General features: G+C 36.9%; 1 protein-coding gene across 4 annotated transcripts in view; it reads left to right on the top strand.

Moving 5' to 3' along the window:
• The window catches only part of ATP9B (ATPase phospholipid transporting 9B (putative)), a 196,314-nt gene that overhangs the window by 37,356 nt on the left and 141,335 nt on the right, over positions 1–17,623 (top strand). For 3 of the 4 annotated variants that reach the window (XM_047766914.1, XM_047766915.1, XM_047766916.1), the window contains 2 exons: positions 1,882–1,940; positions 8,751–8,802. In XM_047766914.1, the coding sequence (XP_047622870.1) occupies positions 1,882–1,940; positions 8,751–8,802 (111 nt within the window). The remainder of the gene's footprint in view (positions 1–1,881; positions 1,941–8,750; positions 8,803–17,623) is intronic. The other variant, XM_047766917.1, reaches the window with a different exon arrangement.

Raw genomic sequence — 17,623 nt, 5'->3', positions numbered from 1 at the left:
GCTATAAAAAAAGACCGTAGTTGGAGTACAGACATGAAACTTAAAGTGACCAACTGGAAAAAAAAAATTACAATAGGCATCCTTTTGCAGGTATGTTTTTTGACTATTAGTATATTTTTCAATTGTAAAGATATCTTAAGATTGTTTCATTTGTATTCTAAAGAACACTGCTATTTTATAAAATGGATAAAAAGTAGCTTCACCTCCCCTCCAAGTAACTCTAGCCATAATGCATATATTGCATAATTGAAGAACATGGAAAAAAAATTTTTTTTGTCTTCTGAGGGCCATACCCACAGCATATAGAGGTTCCCAGGATAGGGGTCAAATTGGAGCTGTAGCCGCTGGCCTACCCAGAGCCATAGCAACGCAGTATCTGAGCCACATCTGTGACCTACACAACTCATGGCGATGTCAGATCCTTAACCCACTCAGTGAGGCCAGGGATCGAACCTGTGTCCTTATGGATGCTAGTCGGGTTCGCTAACTGCTGAGCCACAGCGAGAACTCCACGTGGAAAAATTTAAAGGCAAAAATATATAACATAGTATTTATGAAACTTTTTGATATCCTCAAAACAAATCATTAGTTACTGGTATGGTTCTATTCAGCTGCTTTAAGATGTATTTAGGAAATCAGGCTTTATAATAAGGTGATGTGGGTGGTCTGAAAGTCAGTGTAATGACTGGTATGTTAGTTTTTGATAATGTAACGTGAACTTAATTCAGTTAGCTTTCAGAATAAATTGAATATGAAAGAAGTGGACCTTTTCTCGTGTCAAAACAGTAGTTACAAAAATGTAGAAATAGATCCACAGGGCTGTTGCTGGTCCTAAAAGGGAGATTGATGGAGGAAGACAAAGATGGAGTCGGGGAGCAAGGGAAGTGGGGAGAGAAACGGGAGACAGGAGGGAGGGAGGGAGGAGACTAGGGAGAAAGAGCCCAACCCAGCCTCACCAATTCTGTGGGACGGCCTCACACTGTCCACGTCAGTGTCTCTATCCCATGGCACTAACGTTATGTAGATTTGTATGCTAGGTTCTGTAAACGGATAGAAACTGTATCCATGATGACAAATTTACGGTATACCATGTAGAAGCACCACTTTTTGTGTAAAGCTTTAGACCTTAGTTTTCACTCCTGACCTCTGTGAACATAGTAGTGGAGGGTGATTCTACATATAATTTTCTTTATTTATATCAGTTATGTGCCAATCAATGCCATTCATAGTTGTTTTTTTTTTTTTTTTTTTTTTTGTCTTTGTCTTTTTAGGGCCATACCCGTGGCATATGGAGGTTCCCAGGCTAGGGGTCAAATCGGAGATGTAGCTGCCAGCCTACATCACAGCCACAGCAATGCAGGATCCAAGCAGCGTCTGTGACCACAGCTCACAGCAAGGTTGGATCCTTAACCCACTGAGCAAGGCCAGGGATCGAACCTGCATCCTCATGGACACTAGTCGGTTCTTAACCACTGAGCCACCACAGGAACTCTGCCATTCACAATATTAATGTAAGGACTTTACATCTCCATGTTATTCAGCTTCAGTCATCAAATAATTTAGTGCTATTTTTGATCATCTGTAACTTGACTCAGACCTGAAATAATGGCAGATATGGGAAGAACCTTTCAAAAGGAATCTTCTTCCTCATTCCCACACATTCTTTGTTGGGGGATAGTAAATTATATTTGGGAGTTGACTGAGAGAATTTAATTTTTAGCAACTATGTATATCTGAAAATAATTTTAAAAGTATAGTACAGATAAATTTCTAATATTTTTCCTCCCAAAGTTATTTCTAAAGTATTATTTATCAACTGAAAGTTTAACTCTGGTGTGCTATTATTTCCCTGAGTTGATTATACTTCTTCTTTTTTTTAAGGTAAAGTGCAAGTTAAGAGTTCAGACATACAAGTTGGAGACCTCATCATAGTGGAAAAGGTTGACGCATTTTTAATATATTTTAGACTTGTATATACCAGTTATTAACATTTAGCCTTATTGCAAGTAACTTTTGAATCTGAAGGAAATTATTTGAGACAGTTATTTTAAATCTTATCATCTTTGTGTAAGATTTGATATATATGAAGAAAAAAACTAGAATTTTATATAGTCTGTTTTGCTAAAGTACTTTTCAGTGTGTGTAGGTAAAGTCATGTTTTTGTCTAAAATAAGACATGTTAACTGTTTAATGTTGCATTGTCAGAATTGTCTTTTGACCAAAAAAACTGTATTAGTTAGAACCTATTTATAACAGAACATGTTTCAATTCTAGAGCTTCCTTTTACAGATAGATATACGTAATTATCGGATATTAAATCTCATGGCTTAAAAACTTAAAGAAGGAAAGGTAAATGGAAGTAAAAGAGGATTAGAAAGAAAAAGTTGAGGTCAGTGTGGGAAGAAGCCATTAAAAAACCTCGTGGTGGTCAGAGGTGGCCATCGACTAGCCACTGCTGGCCCGGAGTGTGACTGTGTGGGCTCTGTGCGTAGAACCTGCACACACAGGTTTCCTGAGGAGTGCTGACTGAGTGCATGGTCTTTTTTAAGGCTGTAGAACAACACTTAAAGATAGAAAATGCCGCATTTTAATAAGGCCTCTTAAACAGCGTAGTTTGAGCCGTTGGTACCAGCCGACATCCACATGGGAACCACGTGGGAACGCACGCAGCCTGAGCCACCTCGCGGAGCTGTTTAGTAAAGGAAGCCTACTTCCTCAAGACAAGAGTGGTCTTCATCTTGTTACATTGATCGCCACACAGAAAATGTGTGATTTTACAGAATGGGAGCAAATTAAACATAACCGATTTGCAAATTATTTATGTAGTATTCAATTACATGGACACAATAAGTTACTAACTTTTGGTGCATTGTTAGATTTTGGATGGTTTTTCTTTTCTGCTATTAAAAAATGCTATAATGAATATGTACATGTATCTTTGCGGGTTTCTCTAGGATAAATGCTGACAAGAGATGGCTGAGCCATATGTTATATTATCATATAAATTTCGATGCAGTATTTAAAAAAACCCAACATTTGTTTTCTGTGGTCAGGAATCTGAGTGCAGCCTAGCTGTACTTCCTGGCTTGGGGCCCCTCTGAAGGCTCCAGTCAGGGTGTGTGTGGCAGGTTTCAGCCTAGTAGCCATTGCCTCTGGCCCCTCTGGGCTGTAGCTGATGCCTGTCTCATTCTTGGGGCTGTTACCATGCTTGGTGCCTCTTGGAGTCAGGGCCTCAGTTCTATGAGCTGGTGGCCCAAGGCCGCCCTTGTTCCTGGCCACATGGACCTCTCAACAGGGCAGCTCACCAGCAGTCTGCTGGCAGGAAGGGAGAGAGAGTGTCAGTGGTAGCAGAATGGACCACAGTCTTTGAGATCTAGTCCCCGAAGTGATGCCCTGTCACCTTTGGTTTTCCTCTTGACTTTGAAGAGGATATATAGTGTGTGTTTTGGAGTTTGAAGGTTGGAAGAGATTCTCTTCATGAGTCACATGGACTCTGTTTATTGTTTACTTTCCTGTTTACCCTTTTTCCTTACCTTTGCTGTTTAGTTTGGTGGAGCAAGGTACTCGCCTTCTTATCTTCCTATAGTTCTCCCATTTTACTGATTAACAGGTGAGCCCCTCTTGGCCATCTCATTAGACAGACAGATGTGAAAGAGAACTCAGCATCTGTTTCTGGGTGTTACTCTTCAGTGTCTCTGGCCTCACAGGTGTGTTCCCCACTAGGAAGAAAGATTGGTGAGAGACACAGGCCTTTGTAGACATCCAGGTGAAGGTTTCCCTTTGATGTGCTGGTCGTACCTCTGTGTTTGTCACTTCGGTGTCCAGTGAGTAGCATGTTGTGGATGATATTCCAGTGTTATATGTATATGAGCATGTGTGTTGTACCCTACACTGCTCTAAATTTAAAGATTTGGTGGCAGGATGGATTGGGAGCTTGGGGTTAATAGATGCAAACTCTTGCTTTTGGAATGGATTAGCAATGAGATCCTGCTGTGTAGCACTGGGAACTAATGTCTAGTCACTTCTGATGGAGCATGATAATGTGAGAAAAAAGAATATATACATGTATGTGTAACTGGGTCACCGTGCTGTATAGTAGAAAAAAAATTGTAGTGGGGGAAATAACAATAAAAAGAATTTAAATAAATAAATAAGCCAGGAAAAAAAAAAAAGATTTGGTGGCAAAGCTAGAAGAAATACTTATAAAATATTTTCACTAACCTTTAGAAAGCATTTCTGCTTACTAAAAAAATAGGAGTGGCTCCGCTTACCTGATTTAGTTTTTTATTTTCCAATTTTACATCCATTTTTATATAAAATCTTTTCATATGTTTTACTTACCTAGAAAATTTTGAATATTCAGAAATTTGATATGTAGTTTCCAATAATTACTGTGAAATGCTAATTTTTTAGTAGTGGGTTCATGATATTTGTTAAGCCAGTCTTGTGATTTTTGTAGTGACGAAAGGTTTTTTTCTCGCCGATTGACATAACCATCATAAGGAAGTAGCAGATTGGTAGCAAATGGCTTTGTCCTTTTACTTTTTATTTAAAAATTCTGATAATGCTTACCACTAACCAGAAAAGCAATTTCTCTTTTATTTAACCATGTTTCTACTTAGAAATCAGTGTTTGGGTATTTCTGTAGTGGATTTTATGTTATGTTGTAGGATAATTGTAATTTTGTATCTAAACATGGAATTAAAATTGGTACATTAGTATTCATTTTATGAATATTTCAAAGAATGGTGGTAATCAGATTGAGCTCAGTGTCTCAGATGTCAGCAGTTGTAGAAGATAAGAGGGGAGCAACCTGGGACAGAAAGTGGAAAGAGAATGATGTAGGCCTCAATGTTCACTGCATCTGAGTTTAAACTTCTAGTTCCTGGCCTCATTCAGTGGGTTAAGGACCTGGCATTGCTGCAAACTGTGGTGTAGGTCTCAGATGTGGCTCGATCTGGTGGCTATGGCATAGGCCTGGAGCTGCAGCTCTGATTTGACCCCTAGCCCAGGAACTTCCATTTGCCACAGATGCAGTCCTAAAAAGAAAAAAAAAAATGAAATATAGTAAGGAAGACCTAAATGAATGGAAAGACATCCCATGTTCATGGGTTAGAAGTGTTCTGTTGTTACAAGGGTAGTACTTCCAAATCCATGTATAAATTCAGTTCTGTCTCTCCTGACATCCTCCCTGGCTTCTTAGTAGAAACTGACAGACTGATTCTAAAATTCATATGGAAATACAAGAGATTCAGAATAGCCAAAACAATTTTTTTAAATATGAGCAAAAGTGGAGTATTCACACTTCTCCATTTCCAAACTTACAGTTACAGTAATCAGGACAGTATGGAACTGGCATAAATCAAAAGTTTAAAAGAGTCCATAAATAGGAGTTCCTGTTGTGGCACAGACATTTTAACACTTTTTTGGGAGTTCCCATTGCGGCTCAGTGGTTAACAAATCCGACTAGGAACCATGAGGTTTGCGGGTTCGGTCCTTGGCCTTGCTCAGTGGGTTAAGGATCCGGCATTGCCCTGAGCTGTGGTGTAGGTTGCAGACACGGCTCAGATCCCGTGTTGCTTTGGCTCTGGCATAGGCTGGCGGCTACAGCTTCGATTCGACCCCTAGCCTGGGAACCTCCATATGCCGCAGGAAGCGGCCCTAGAAAAGGCAAAAAGACAAAAAAAAAAAAAGAGTCCATAAATAAAGCATTAAATTTGTGGGTAATTGATTTTCACCCAGGACACCTAGAAAATTCAGTGGGTGGAACTGTGTTTGGGCAGGTGCTTATTTTGATCAATACTGATTATGAGATTCTTCCATGGTGTGTGCAGCTGTAATTCATTTTGTTGTTACATGGTATGCCTACTTGGGTTGCTTCTAAGTTTTTCTTGTTAGGAATGATACTGTGTCATATTTAACCATGGCTTTTGGCTCACACATGCACATGCTGTTGCTGCATGTATACTGAAAAGTGGACCTGTTGGATTTTGGAGAGTGTGTATATTCCACTTGTGTACCTCCTGCAAATGATTTTGCAAAATGATGCGTCAAGTTATACTCACATCAGAGGTACGATTTTCCATTATTCATGTTTGTCAGTACTCGGCATTGCCAACCTTTAAAATTTACCATTTCCTGTATGTAAGTAGTAGTTGTGGCTTTAATGTGCATTTTTTTCGAAAACTAACAAAATTAGATACCTTTTCATATGATTTTGGATTCTTGTTTAGGAAGAGCCTTTTGAGAATCTCTTGCTATTTTTCTTCTGAGTTATCCTTTCTTAATAGTTTGCAGACCTTCAAGTATTCTGTATGGGAGTCCTTTATTACTTTTATGTTGCAAATATCTTTTCCTTCCTAGTGTGCTTTATGGAACAGAGATTCTTAATTTTAATGAAGTCTACCAGATTAATCTTTTCATTTAACTAGGTTTTAAAAAAATTTTTTTTTGGTGGTAGGAGTAAGGAGTCATATTTCAGACATCTCTTCCTACCAAAAAGTCATGAAAATATTCTTCTGTATTATTTTTTAGGTTTTGTTGTTTTGACTTGGACATTTAGCAGTGTTGTTCATGTAGAGTAGATTTCCTCTTTCAGTAATAGAGGCAGGGTGTGGCCTCTTCTCATCTTCAGGGTTATCTGATATTCTCAGCGCTGCGTATTGACAGGATGTCTGCAGTGCCGACTCTCTTATAAACCTGATGTCTATATGTGTGGGGGATGACTTCTGGGTTCTTTGCCTTTACGTTGATTTATAATTTCTCTCTTGGTGGAATACCATCTTGTCCTATTACTGTAGTTTAACATCCAGCTTTGTTAAATTGTAAAGTCAGCCCTCCATTGTTGTTCCTCACACTTGTCTCAGTCATTCTTGGCCTTTATGTTTCTCTGTAAATATCAGGAATGTCTTGTCAGTTCCACCAAAAAACCATGTTAAGACTCTGGGTTTGTGTTGAATGTATAGATAGTTTATGGCCACTTCACATCTTTGCGGTACTATAGATTTTCATTTCAGAATTGTTATGTTCTTTTTACTAAGAGTTTATTTAATTTCATTCAGGAACATTTTACAGTTTTTTGTTCAGAGGACTTGCCCATGTTTTATCAGTTTTATTCTAATGCTGCTTTTTTCTTATTACCAAAATGGCCTATTTTTAAAAAATATTTACGCTCTTGCTCTTTGTTATTGGTAAAGATGTTTTTATTTTCTGTGTCATTAGTTTTGCTCTTATATTTGCTTACATCCTTGTACTTTCTCTGGGATTCATTGGCTGTGTTTTTTTTCTCTTGCTTTTAAGTGGCTATTTAGGAGTTCCCATCATGGCTCAGCAGTAACAATCCCGACTAGTATCCATGAGGATGTGGGTTTGATTGCTGGCCTTGCTCAGTGCATTAAGGATCTGGCATTGCCATGAGCTGTGGTGTAGTTTGCAGACATGGCTTGGATCCAGTGTTGCTGTGGCTGTGGTGTAGGTTGTCAGCTGCAGCTCCTGATTCAACCCCTAGCCTGGGAACTTCCATATGCCATGGGCATGGCCCTAAAAAGACCAAAAAATAAAGGGATATTTAGTTCTTTGTGTATTTTTAGCCTCCCTTTTCTAGTCTGTGCAGTTTAATTGTGTATATTTTCCTCTTATCATTTTCCAGTCTTTGACTGTGTTCCACTTTTTGATATGTTTTTATTACCATTTTGTTAACAATATTTTCTAATTTCCTTTGTGATTTCTCCATTCACCTGAGAGTTTAGATCTTAATAATTGCCTTCTTTGTTCATTCGTTCTGTTCTACAGCACACTTTTCTTAGCTTTAACAACTTATATTTATTTTTGTTGCTTGCTGATTAAGTAATTCATTTCTTTATTGTATATAGATAAATCTTTGCTTAAGTCTCAAAAATAGAAATAATTCATGAAATTATATGAAACATTCTTATAATTATATATTTTTCTTTACTTTTATATAGCTTTCCCAACTAATTATTCTAATTATTAGTAATACTAAAATACTAATCATTAATAGTAGTAGCGATTAGATAAGTGTATGAGTAGTGACCTTTGAGTTTTTCTCCTTTTCTACCTTTTAAAAGAATATCTCCTCAGGAGTTCTCCTGTGACACAGTGAGTTAAGGTCCAGTGTTTTCACTACAGTGGCTCAGATCACTGCTGTAGCACAGGTTTAATCCCTGGCCCAGGAACTTTCACAAACCATGGGCATGGCCAGAAAAAAAGAGTATCTGAATATCTCCTCAAATTTGTGTAGTTCTTGTGTAGTTCTTGTTTGCTCAGTTGTGCTTTTCAGCATTTACTGTGTTTTGTTTTTGGTATGCTTTGTTTTGTGTTAGGTGTTAGAAGAACACTATCCTCACTTTCCAGGTCATTTAGTCTTACAGGGAGTACATAATTCTGTATAAGGCAATAACTTCTCTATTATATGTATGAGTTGAGGTACAGCAGAGGCCACAGAAATGGCAATATTTCACATTTTTTCAGAAATGGAGCAGTGTTCAAGTCATCCCTAAATGCCACTTACATGGTTCATTGATGGGGGAAAAAAACCTCAGAGTTCTCTAATTAAATATGAATTAAAATATTCATATTTGTTACATAAATTATAAATGTTAATTGTTTCAGCATAGAGTTGAATTATGACATTATTTTAGTTGTTTTAGTAACTATTTCTCCTTTGGAATGGAATTGTGTTAATTTATAAAATTGCATAAAGATAATTAATATTTTATATTATTCTGCAGAATCAAAGAATTCCATCGGACATGGTATTTCTTAGGACATCAGAAAAAGCAGGTATTTTTATTTTTATTTATATTGCTGGTAATTGGTACTTTGGCAATTTAAGTTTCATTTTGAAAGATAACAGTTAAATTTATTCTTATAAGAATTTTTCTTTGATAATATATTAAATTCATTAATTTATAAAGCATTTAACTGTTGATGTTTAAAGCACTGATTTACTGTTTAATATGTTTGTTTAAGAAATACAATCCTATCAGAATCTATATATCAAATCCATTTTGATGTCTAAATATTAAATGATATTGCTCAAAATTTTATTGCTATTCTGCATTTGTAGTTTTATTCATCATTCAGCAAACATTTATTTAGCACTTAACTATGTGCCAGGCACTACTTGTTGCTTAGGATACAAAAGGGAGTAAAATTGAGTTGCTCCCTTCAAAGCGTTCATGATGTACTTATTTATAGAAGTACATGCATTGACACTTAGCAATGCTCTGGTTGTACAGGTAATATAAATATTAAAAGACATGTGAAGGTAGCATGAGGGAGCAGACAGTTTGCCTAGGTGAGTTGAGATGGGCTTCATAAAAGAAATGATATTTATATGACCCGAGCTTTAAAGAATAAGAAGGTGCAAAAGGGATTATGAAAAGGAAGCCTCGTGTGGTCAAGGAGAAGAACCATCAGTTGGAAATCAGGAAACCTAAAATCTAGCCTGCTTTGGCCAATTAGGCCTAATTCCATGACCTAGCTAGCTATGTGGTCATCCATTTTCATCATCTCTAAAATGATGGGAGGTTTATTCAAGTGATATCCAAAGCTGTTTATGCCTTACACCTCTGACTTTGTTGAATAAATAAATAATATTTTTATGGGAAATTTAGCATGTTATTTTTGTTTTGGAAGCTCAGCATACCTATTACTTGTAGCTTAAAAACTCTAGAAAGGACATGGTTAAATTTTAGAGTTGTTGATTTAGTTTAGTTTTTTTCTTCATTTCTAAACAGCATTTTTAAAAGAACATTTAAGTCAGAAGAAGAAAAATATGTTCTCTTTTCTCCAACTTTAGTTTGATTATTTACATCCTAAGATGAGGCTGCCATTAACAGGAAAATTTAGTTATGCCTAGTAATCAAGTGACCTCTCTACACTTGATACATTTACTTCATTGTGTGCTACTTAATGGGAGGTTTGGTTTTGGTATGGAGCTGAGGCTGGAGAGCTACTTTTCCAGCCCTTTGCCCTTTCCCGTCCAGGTAGATGGGGCCATGCCCTAAGGTCTGGCTGAAAGTCATGTGTACCACTTCCTTCCCTGGCTCTATCCTCCTCTGCAGCCATCTACTCTTCTCTTCCCTGCACAGGCTAGATGTCTGTGACTAGAGTAACCTGTTAAAGATGGCAGAGCTTCCCTCTATCTAGTTCCTTAGTGACTTGTGGAACAGAGTCCCCTCCCGTTCCATTATCAAATGGACTATATATGATAGAGAAGTATGATTTCTTAAGTACCAAAGTTGCAAAGTTATCTTTTACAATAGCTAGTGTTCCCTTAACGCCTGCAGAGCTATAGCAAGCAGCTAACACCTCTGCCTTCCCCTTCACTTCTTGCTTGTACAGAGCCTCAAGGTCAGCCAGGTATGAGAGATTTGGGACTCTCTGGTTTTCATGGGCATGTGTGCAGCCCTGTACTAGTAGGTGGCCTTCTGGACTCTCAGGAATATGTTAAAGCTTTTGAAAGCTCCCTTGTCATTCAGTTTTTCAGCTTTTCTTTTACATTTTTTGGTCAGCTTGTTGTTTACCCCAGCTTTATCACTACCTAAGGTAGCTGTGATATTAAACAACTGCCACCCATTATTTTTGACAAACATTCCAGGAGAAACACCATTCTCAGTGAATGAGCTATGGTTTGGGTCCAGTCCAGACAAGCCCAACCTGGTCAGGTGACTACTGTTCTCTGGACATGGGGTTTGGGAGTCCTGGCCCTGGTTTTTTCCCCTTATTGGCTACTAGACTGTTGGCTTTTCTCAGTTATGATGGAGTTTGGCTAGGGAGGGGGGCAGGGTATTGGAAATGGGACAAGTCAAAACACCGTACACTTCACTCTAAGGTGGATTTAGCCATGTTTCTAGAATAAATGCACCTGGGATTGGCGCAAGTCTTTGCTTATTTTCCAGAGTTCCGAAGAAGTTGCTTCTGACAGTACTAATGTTCTCATTACAGTTACAGAGAAATGGGTTTTGAGAGATTTTTACACTGCCATCCCTATTTATATTACCTACTTATTTGTCATTGTTTGTCTTTATAAATGTATTCAGTATAATGAATAACAAAAATGTTTGCATTTGGGAGAATGCTTTTATAGTAATTGTCCTTGTAGTGATTCTGGTAGAAACATATGTAAGATTAAGAATATTATCCTAAATATGGAAATGGCTTTAGGTAATTAACTAAAAAAAATAAATTGTATAGATTATGTTAGAAGATAAAATAGCAAAATCCAGCACTTTAAAGCTGGAAGATTGTTAGAAATGTACATTTTTCAGAGGAAGAGTCTGAGTGCTGGAAAACGTAAATGCCTTGCTGAAATTTTGGAAATTCTTTCTCAGCTGCCATGTCATTGTTATGGCATAGTGAGATAGCAGAGCATAAATAGAATATTGGGGTATTAGGCAAAAGAGACACTCTTTATTGTGCTAACTTCAAGTAAATAACATCATATCCAAATTGATTTAAAGATGATTGTTTTAAAAATGTTTTTTTTTCTCTAATTTTGCTTTGTATTCTGTGTTGTAGGGACAGCTTTTCTCTATAGACTGATGATATATTTTAGAGGTCATGGATCTTTCTGAGAATCTTAAGAATTATTGTTATTATTATTATTTTGTCTTTTTGCCGTTTCTAGGGCCGCTCCCGCAACGTATGGAGGTTCCCAGGCTAAGGGTCTCATTGGAGCTGTAGCTGCTGGCCTACGCCAGAGCCACAGCAACACGGGATCCGAGCTGCGTCTGCGACCTACACTACAGCTCACAGCAGGGCTGGGTCGTTAACCCACTGAGCAAGGCCAGGGACCAAACCCACAAACCTCATGGTTCCTGGTTGCATTCATTAACCACTGCGCCATGAAGGGAACTCCAAGAATTATCTTTTTGTTCCTTACAAAAATGTGCATAATACACACGTATGCTAAATTTTTGATTGTTACATATTCCTGGAGACTTAATTATGGATCCAGTTTTAGGACCTTACTGTAATCTGTTTTAACTTATGGTTCTATTATGTTCCTCAGTTTTATTATTTTTTTCTTTCAAATTTAAATTGTTAAAACAATTACTAATACTCTTGTAGACATATTAAAATGTCAAATTACTATTTTTTGATATTTCTCTTCTCTTTTAAGATGGACCAGATAGCTTCCCAGCTGTATAAAAATTGTGTTGTAATAATGGCTTCAATTAAGGAGTCTTAGCTTCAGAAATTCTCTTTGGAAGGAAGGAAATTATAAAGATCAAAGAGGAAATCAATAAAATAGAGATTCAAAAAACAATAGAGAAAATTAAAACTAAGAGCTGGTTCTTTGAGAAGGTAAACAAAATTGACAAACCCCTGGGTAGACTCACTAAGAAGAGGAGAGAAAGAACCCAAATAAACAAAATTAGAAATGAAAAAGGAGAAATCACAATGGATACTGCAGAAATACAAAAAACCAGAAATACAAAACACCATAAGACAATACTATGAACAAACTATATGCCAACAAAATTGACAATCTGGAAGAAATGGACAATTTTCTAGAATCTTACAGCCTGCCAAAAGTGAATCAAGAAGAAACAGACCAACTGAACAGACCGATCACTAGAAATGAAATTGAAGATGTCATAAAAACACTCCCTACAAATAAAAGTCCAGGACCAGATGGCTTCACAGGCGAATTCTACCAAACATACAAAGAGGATCTGGTGCCCATCCTCCTTAAACTTTTTCAAAAGGTTGAAGAAGAAGCAATACTCCCAAAGACATTCTATGATGCCACCATCACCCTAATTCCAAAACCAGACAAAGATACTACCAAAAAAGAAAATTATTGGCCAACATGACCAGGTAGGGTTCATCCCAGGTTCACAAGGATGGTTCAATATTCGCAAATCAATCAACATCATGCCCTACATTAACAAAAGAAAAGTAAAAAACCATATGATCATCTCAATAGATGCAGAAAAAGCATTTGATAAAGTCCAACATCCATTCATGATCAAAATGCTTGCCAAAGTGGGTATAAGAGGGAACATTCCTAAACATGATCAAGGCCATTTATGGCAAAGCCACAGCAAATATAATACTTAATGGAGAAAAACTGTAAGCTTTCTCACTCAAATCTGGAACAAGAGAGGGATGCCCACTCTTACCACTGCTATTCAACATAGTTTTAGAAGTCCTAGCCACAGTAATTAGACAAACAAAAGAAATAAAAGGTATACAAATAGGAAGAGAAGAGATAAAACTGTCACTGTATGCAGATCACATGATACTATACATAGAAAACCCTAAGAACTCAACCCAAAAACTACTTGAACTGATTAATAAATTCAGCAAAGTAGCAGGATATAAGATTAACATTCAGAAGTCAGTCGCATTTCTGTATACCAGCAATGAAATATTAGAAAAGGAATATAAAAATACACTACCTTTTAAAATTGCACCTCAAAAAATCAAATACCTTGGAATACACCTGACCAAGGAGGTAAAGGACTTATATGCCAAGCAGTATAAAACTTTAATCAAAGAAATCAAAGAAGATGTAAAGAAATGGAAAGATATTCCATGTTCATGGATTGGAAAAATCAATATTGTAAAAATGGCCATACTACCCAAAGCAATCTACAGATTCAATGCAATCCCTATCTAATTACCCATGACATTTTTCACAGAACTAGAACAAACAACTCAAAAATTTATATGGAATCACAAAAGACCCAGAATTGCCAAAGCAATCCTGAGAAACAAAAACCAAGCAGAAGGCATAACTCTCCCAGACTTCAAGCAATATTGCAAAGCCACAGTCATCAAAACAGTGTGGTACTGGTATCAAAACAGAATAGAGAACCCGGAAATAAACCCTGACACCTATGGTCAATTAATCTTTGACAAGAGAGGCAAGAACATCAAATGGGTAAAAGAAATCTATTCAGCAAGCATTGCTGGGAAACCTGGACAGCTGCATGCAAAGCAATGAAATTAGAACACACCCTCACACCATGCACCAAAATAAACTCCAAATGGCTGAAAGACTTAAATATAGACAAGACACCATCAAACTCCTATAAGAGAACATAGGCAAAACACTCTCTGACATCAACATCATGAATATTTTCTCAGGTCAGTCTCCCAAAGCAATAGAAATTAGAGCAAAAATAAACCCATGGGACCTAATCAAACTGAAAAGCTTTTGCACAGCAAAGGAAACCAAAAAGAAAGCAAAAAGACAACTTTCAGAATGGGAGAAAATAGTTTCAAATCATGCAACGGACAAGGGTTTAATCTCTAGAATATATAAGTAACTTAGACAACTCAAAGCAAAAAAGCCAATCAATCAATGGAGAAATGGGCAAAAGACCTGAATAGACTGTTTTCCAAGGAAGATATACAGATGGCCAACAAGCACATGAAAGTATGCTCAACATCGCTGATTATAAGAGAAATGCAAATCAAAACTACCATGAGATTCCACCTCACACCAGTCAGAATGGCCATCATTAATAAGTCCACAAATAACAAGTGCTGGAGGGGTTGTGGAGAAAAAGGAACCCTCCTGCACTGTTGGTGGGAATGTCAACTGGTATAGCCACTATGGAGAACAGTTTGGAGATACCTTAGAAATCTATACATAGAACTTCCATATGATCCTGCAGTCCCACTCTTGGGCATATATCTGGACAAAACTCTACTTAAAAGAGACACATGCACCAGCATATTCATTGCAGCACTATTCACAACAGTTAGGACATGGAAACAACCCAAATGTCCATCGACAGATGATTGGATTCGGAAGAGGTGGTATATGTACACAATGGAATACTACTCATCCATAAAAAATGACATAATGCCATTTGCAGCAACATGGATGGAACTAGAGACTCTCATACTGAGTGAAATGAGTCAGAAAGACAAGACAAATACCGTATGATATCACTTATAACTGGAATCTAATATCCAGCACAAATGAACATTTCCACAGAAAAGAAATCATGGACTTGGAAAATAGACTTGTGGCTTCCCGACAGGAGAGGAAGGGACTGGGAGGGATCGGGAGCTTGGGGTTATCAGATACAACTTGGATTTACAAGGAGATCCTGCTGAATAGCATTGAGAACTATGTCTAGATACTTATAATGCAACAGAACAAAGGGTGGGAAAAAAAATGTATACATGTAAGAATAACTTGATCCCCATGCTGTACAGCGGGATAAATAAATAAATAAATAAAAGAAATTCTGTTTGTTTGACTTTATGTAATTATTTGTTTTTAAATTAAAGCCTGGTTTTTAAAAATATGAATGTTCATAATTTTTTGTGTATCTACTAACACTGTTAATATTATTATTTTTAAGTTTTCAGTTTGGCAAAACCTGATAATCCATTGTCTATTATATTAAGAATCTTTAAACCCTAGCCAGTACAAAAGTCAAATCTGTGCAGCATGTTTGAGTTTGGACAGTAGCCACTGGGCGTTTGTCAGTACAGCTCAGTGAGTCTCTTGGTGGCATCGTATTGACTATGTATTAATACAGGGTTTTCTGTTGGGCTGTCAGTTGATTGTTTAGAATGTAAATGAAGCTGTTGATGGATCTGGTGACTGATGGCTTAAATTCCAATTAATCAATTGCTTCATCAGTTTCTTAATTCAGATCAAATATCTCCTGAATGCACGCAATTCTTTTAGTGGTATTAAGAGAAATTAATGCTTTAGAACTAATTTTCATCAATCTCTTATAAATGCCAATATCTTTTTCACTTGTCTCCTAAGTGATGACATTATAGTTTAAGTGTTTGGGACATATTACAATAGCTCAGCTGTCACTTGTTAGTGGGTGAGGGGTAGGTAAATGACACTGTACTCATCCACATTCTCTCTGTGGTGCTATTCATCTTGCCACTAGCTTAAAAATTTCATGCAGAGTCATTAAGTCATATAAATGATTTAGAAATTAAGTTTAATGGCAAACGATCTGGTATTATATATGCAAAGTCAATGTCTATTTTTCTTTTATTGGGCACATACTGTAGCCTGTCTCTTTCAAAGCTATTGGATTTGTGAGCTGTGGCAGGCAGTCTGCTAATATATTACAGGGTAACTTATTACGATGTATGACAGACTCATGTGCTCTGTCTCACAGTGTCCCATCAATTACTTTATCACCACTTGATGCGGTTCTCCTAGGTGACATATACACTAGTTGATCTTCATTTGATTGTCATTAAACTTGTCCTTTGCTGTCAACTCTTGTCAATTATACCAAATAAAATCAAGTATTCATAAGAAGTCAGTAATAGGATATAAGCAGACCAATTTAATAATTCATTTTTACTGAGCCTTAACTGGCATCAGTTGTAGCTAGTGCTTGCTGTTAAAAAATTATTAGATATGGTTCATATAAGTAAAGTTGGTCATACTTCTGATTTTGCTACAGCTCATCCTCTCTCTCTCCCTTTAAATCATATTAGTTACTGCCAGCCTATTGATGTTAACTGTACTTGAAGATAAATAATACATCAGTTTCGTCTAAATTTTAAAAATAGCATCTAATTATTTAACCTGATGCATATCCTTTTACTTTAAAGAAAGCAAGTATATTGTGTCCAGTGTTTAATAAGTTTATAGACCTCTAGGTAAGGTATTAGTTTCACTTTTAGAAACACAAAATGTTTGAAATTTAAGAGACTCTAAGATTCTCACCTTTTTATATTTCATATGAGAGAAAGCAAACCTCAAGCAGAGCTGTTGACATTGACACCTCAAAGTATATGTCAATACACCATCTAATATATAGGCAGAGTCTAGAATCCAGCCCCTTTTAAGTGGCTTTTTTGCTTTATAAAACACACACCAGACATATGTAAACATGCATATATTTAAAAGGAAAAAAATCAGTCTTAAGAAAAAGGTTTAAATATAAAATAATGTGCACTGCAAATTTTCTTGCACTCCTTTTTAGTTGAAACCACTCAGTTATTCTCCTCATAAATGTTTTGACAAATAATGCATAAAATTTTATTTGCATACTTGCATATTTTTTCAAAGTACTTGAATCAGATGAAAGTCTCATAGATATATCTTCAGTTGATAAAATAGATGACTGAAAGGGTTTTCTTTTGCACTCCATCTTACTGTGTCTTACAAAAGTGGCATACCCTGTACAAATCTAGATTCATGTTGGTAACACTAATGCCCAGGCATAGGTAGTTAAAAGAAGGAAATGTAGAAGTCCCCATAGTGGCTCAGTGGTTAACAAACCCTACTAGTATCCATGAGGACGCAGGTTTGATTCCTGGCCTCACTCAGTATGTTAAGAATCCAATGTTGCTGTGGTGTAGGTTGCAGACGCAGCTCAGATCCAGCACTGCTGTGGCTGTGGTGTAGGCCGGCACCTACAGCTCCAATTTGACCCCTAGCCTGGGAACCTCCATATGCCACGGGTGCAGCCCTAAAAAAAAGAAAAACAAAAGAAATGTAACTGGTGAGAGGGTCAGTGGGGCACATTTTAAGTATTAATTGCTGGTGGCTGTGATTAGTTGAAAGTGTATTGGCTGTGAGAAGAAAGCCTTTGGTATCTCTGTGTAGCAAGATAGCAAGAAAATGCTCATAGATGTGCAGGAG

This window comes from Phacochoerus africanus, chromosome 2 (assembly GCF_016906955.1).
Source record: "Phacochoerus africanus isolate WHEZ1 chromosome 2, ROS_Pafr_v1, whole genome shotgun sequence".
In the NCBI taxonomy this organism is placed as follows: Eukaryota; Metazoa; Chordata; class Mammalia; order Artiodactyla; family Suidae; genus Phacochoerus; species Phacochoerus africanus.
This window is presented reverse-complemented; position numbering and strand designations above follow the sequence as displayed.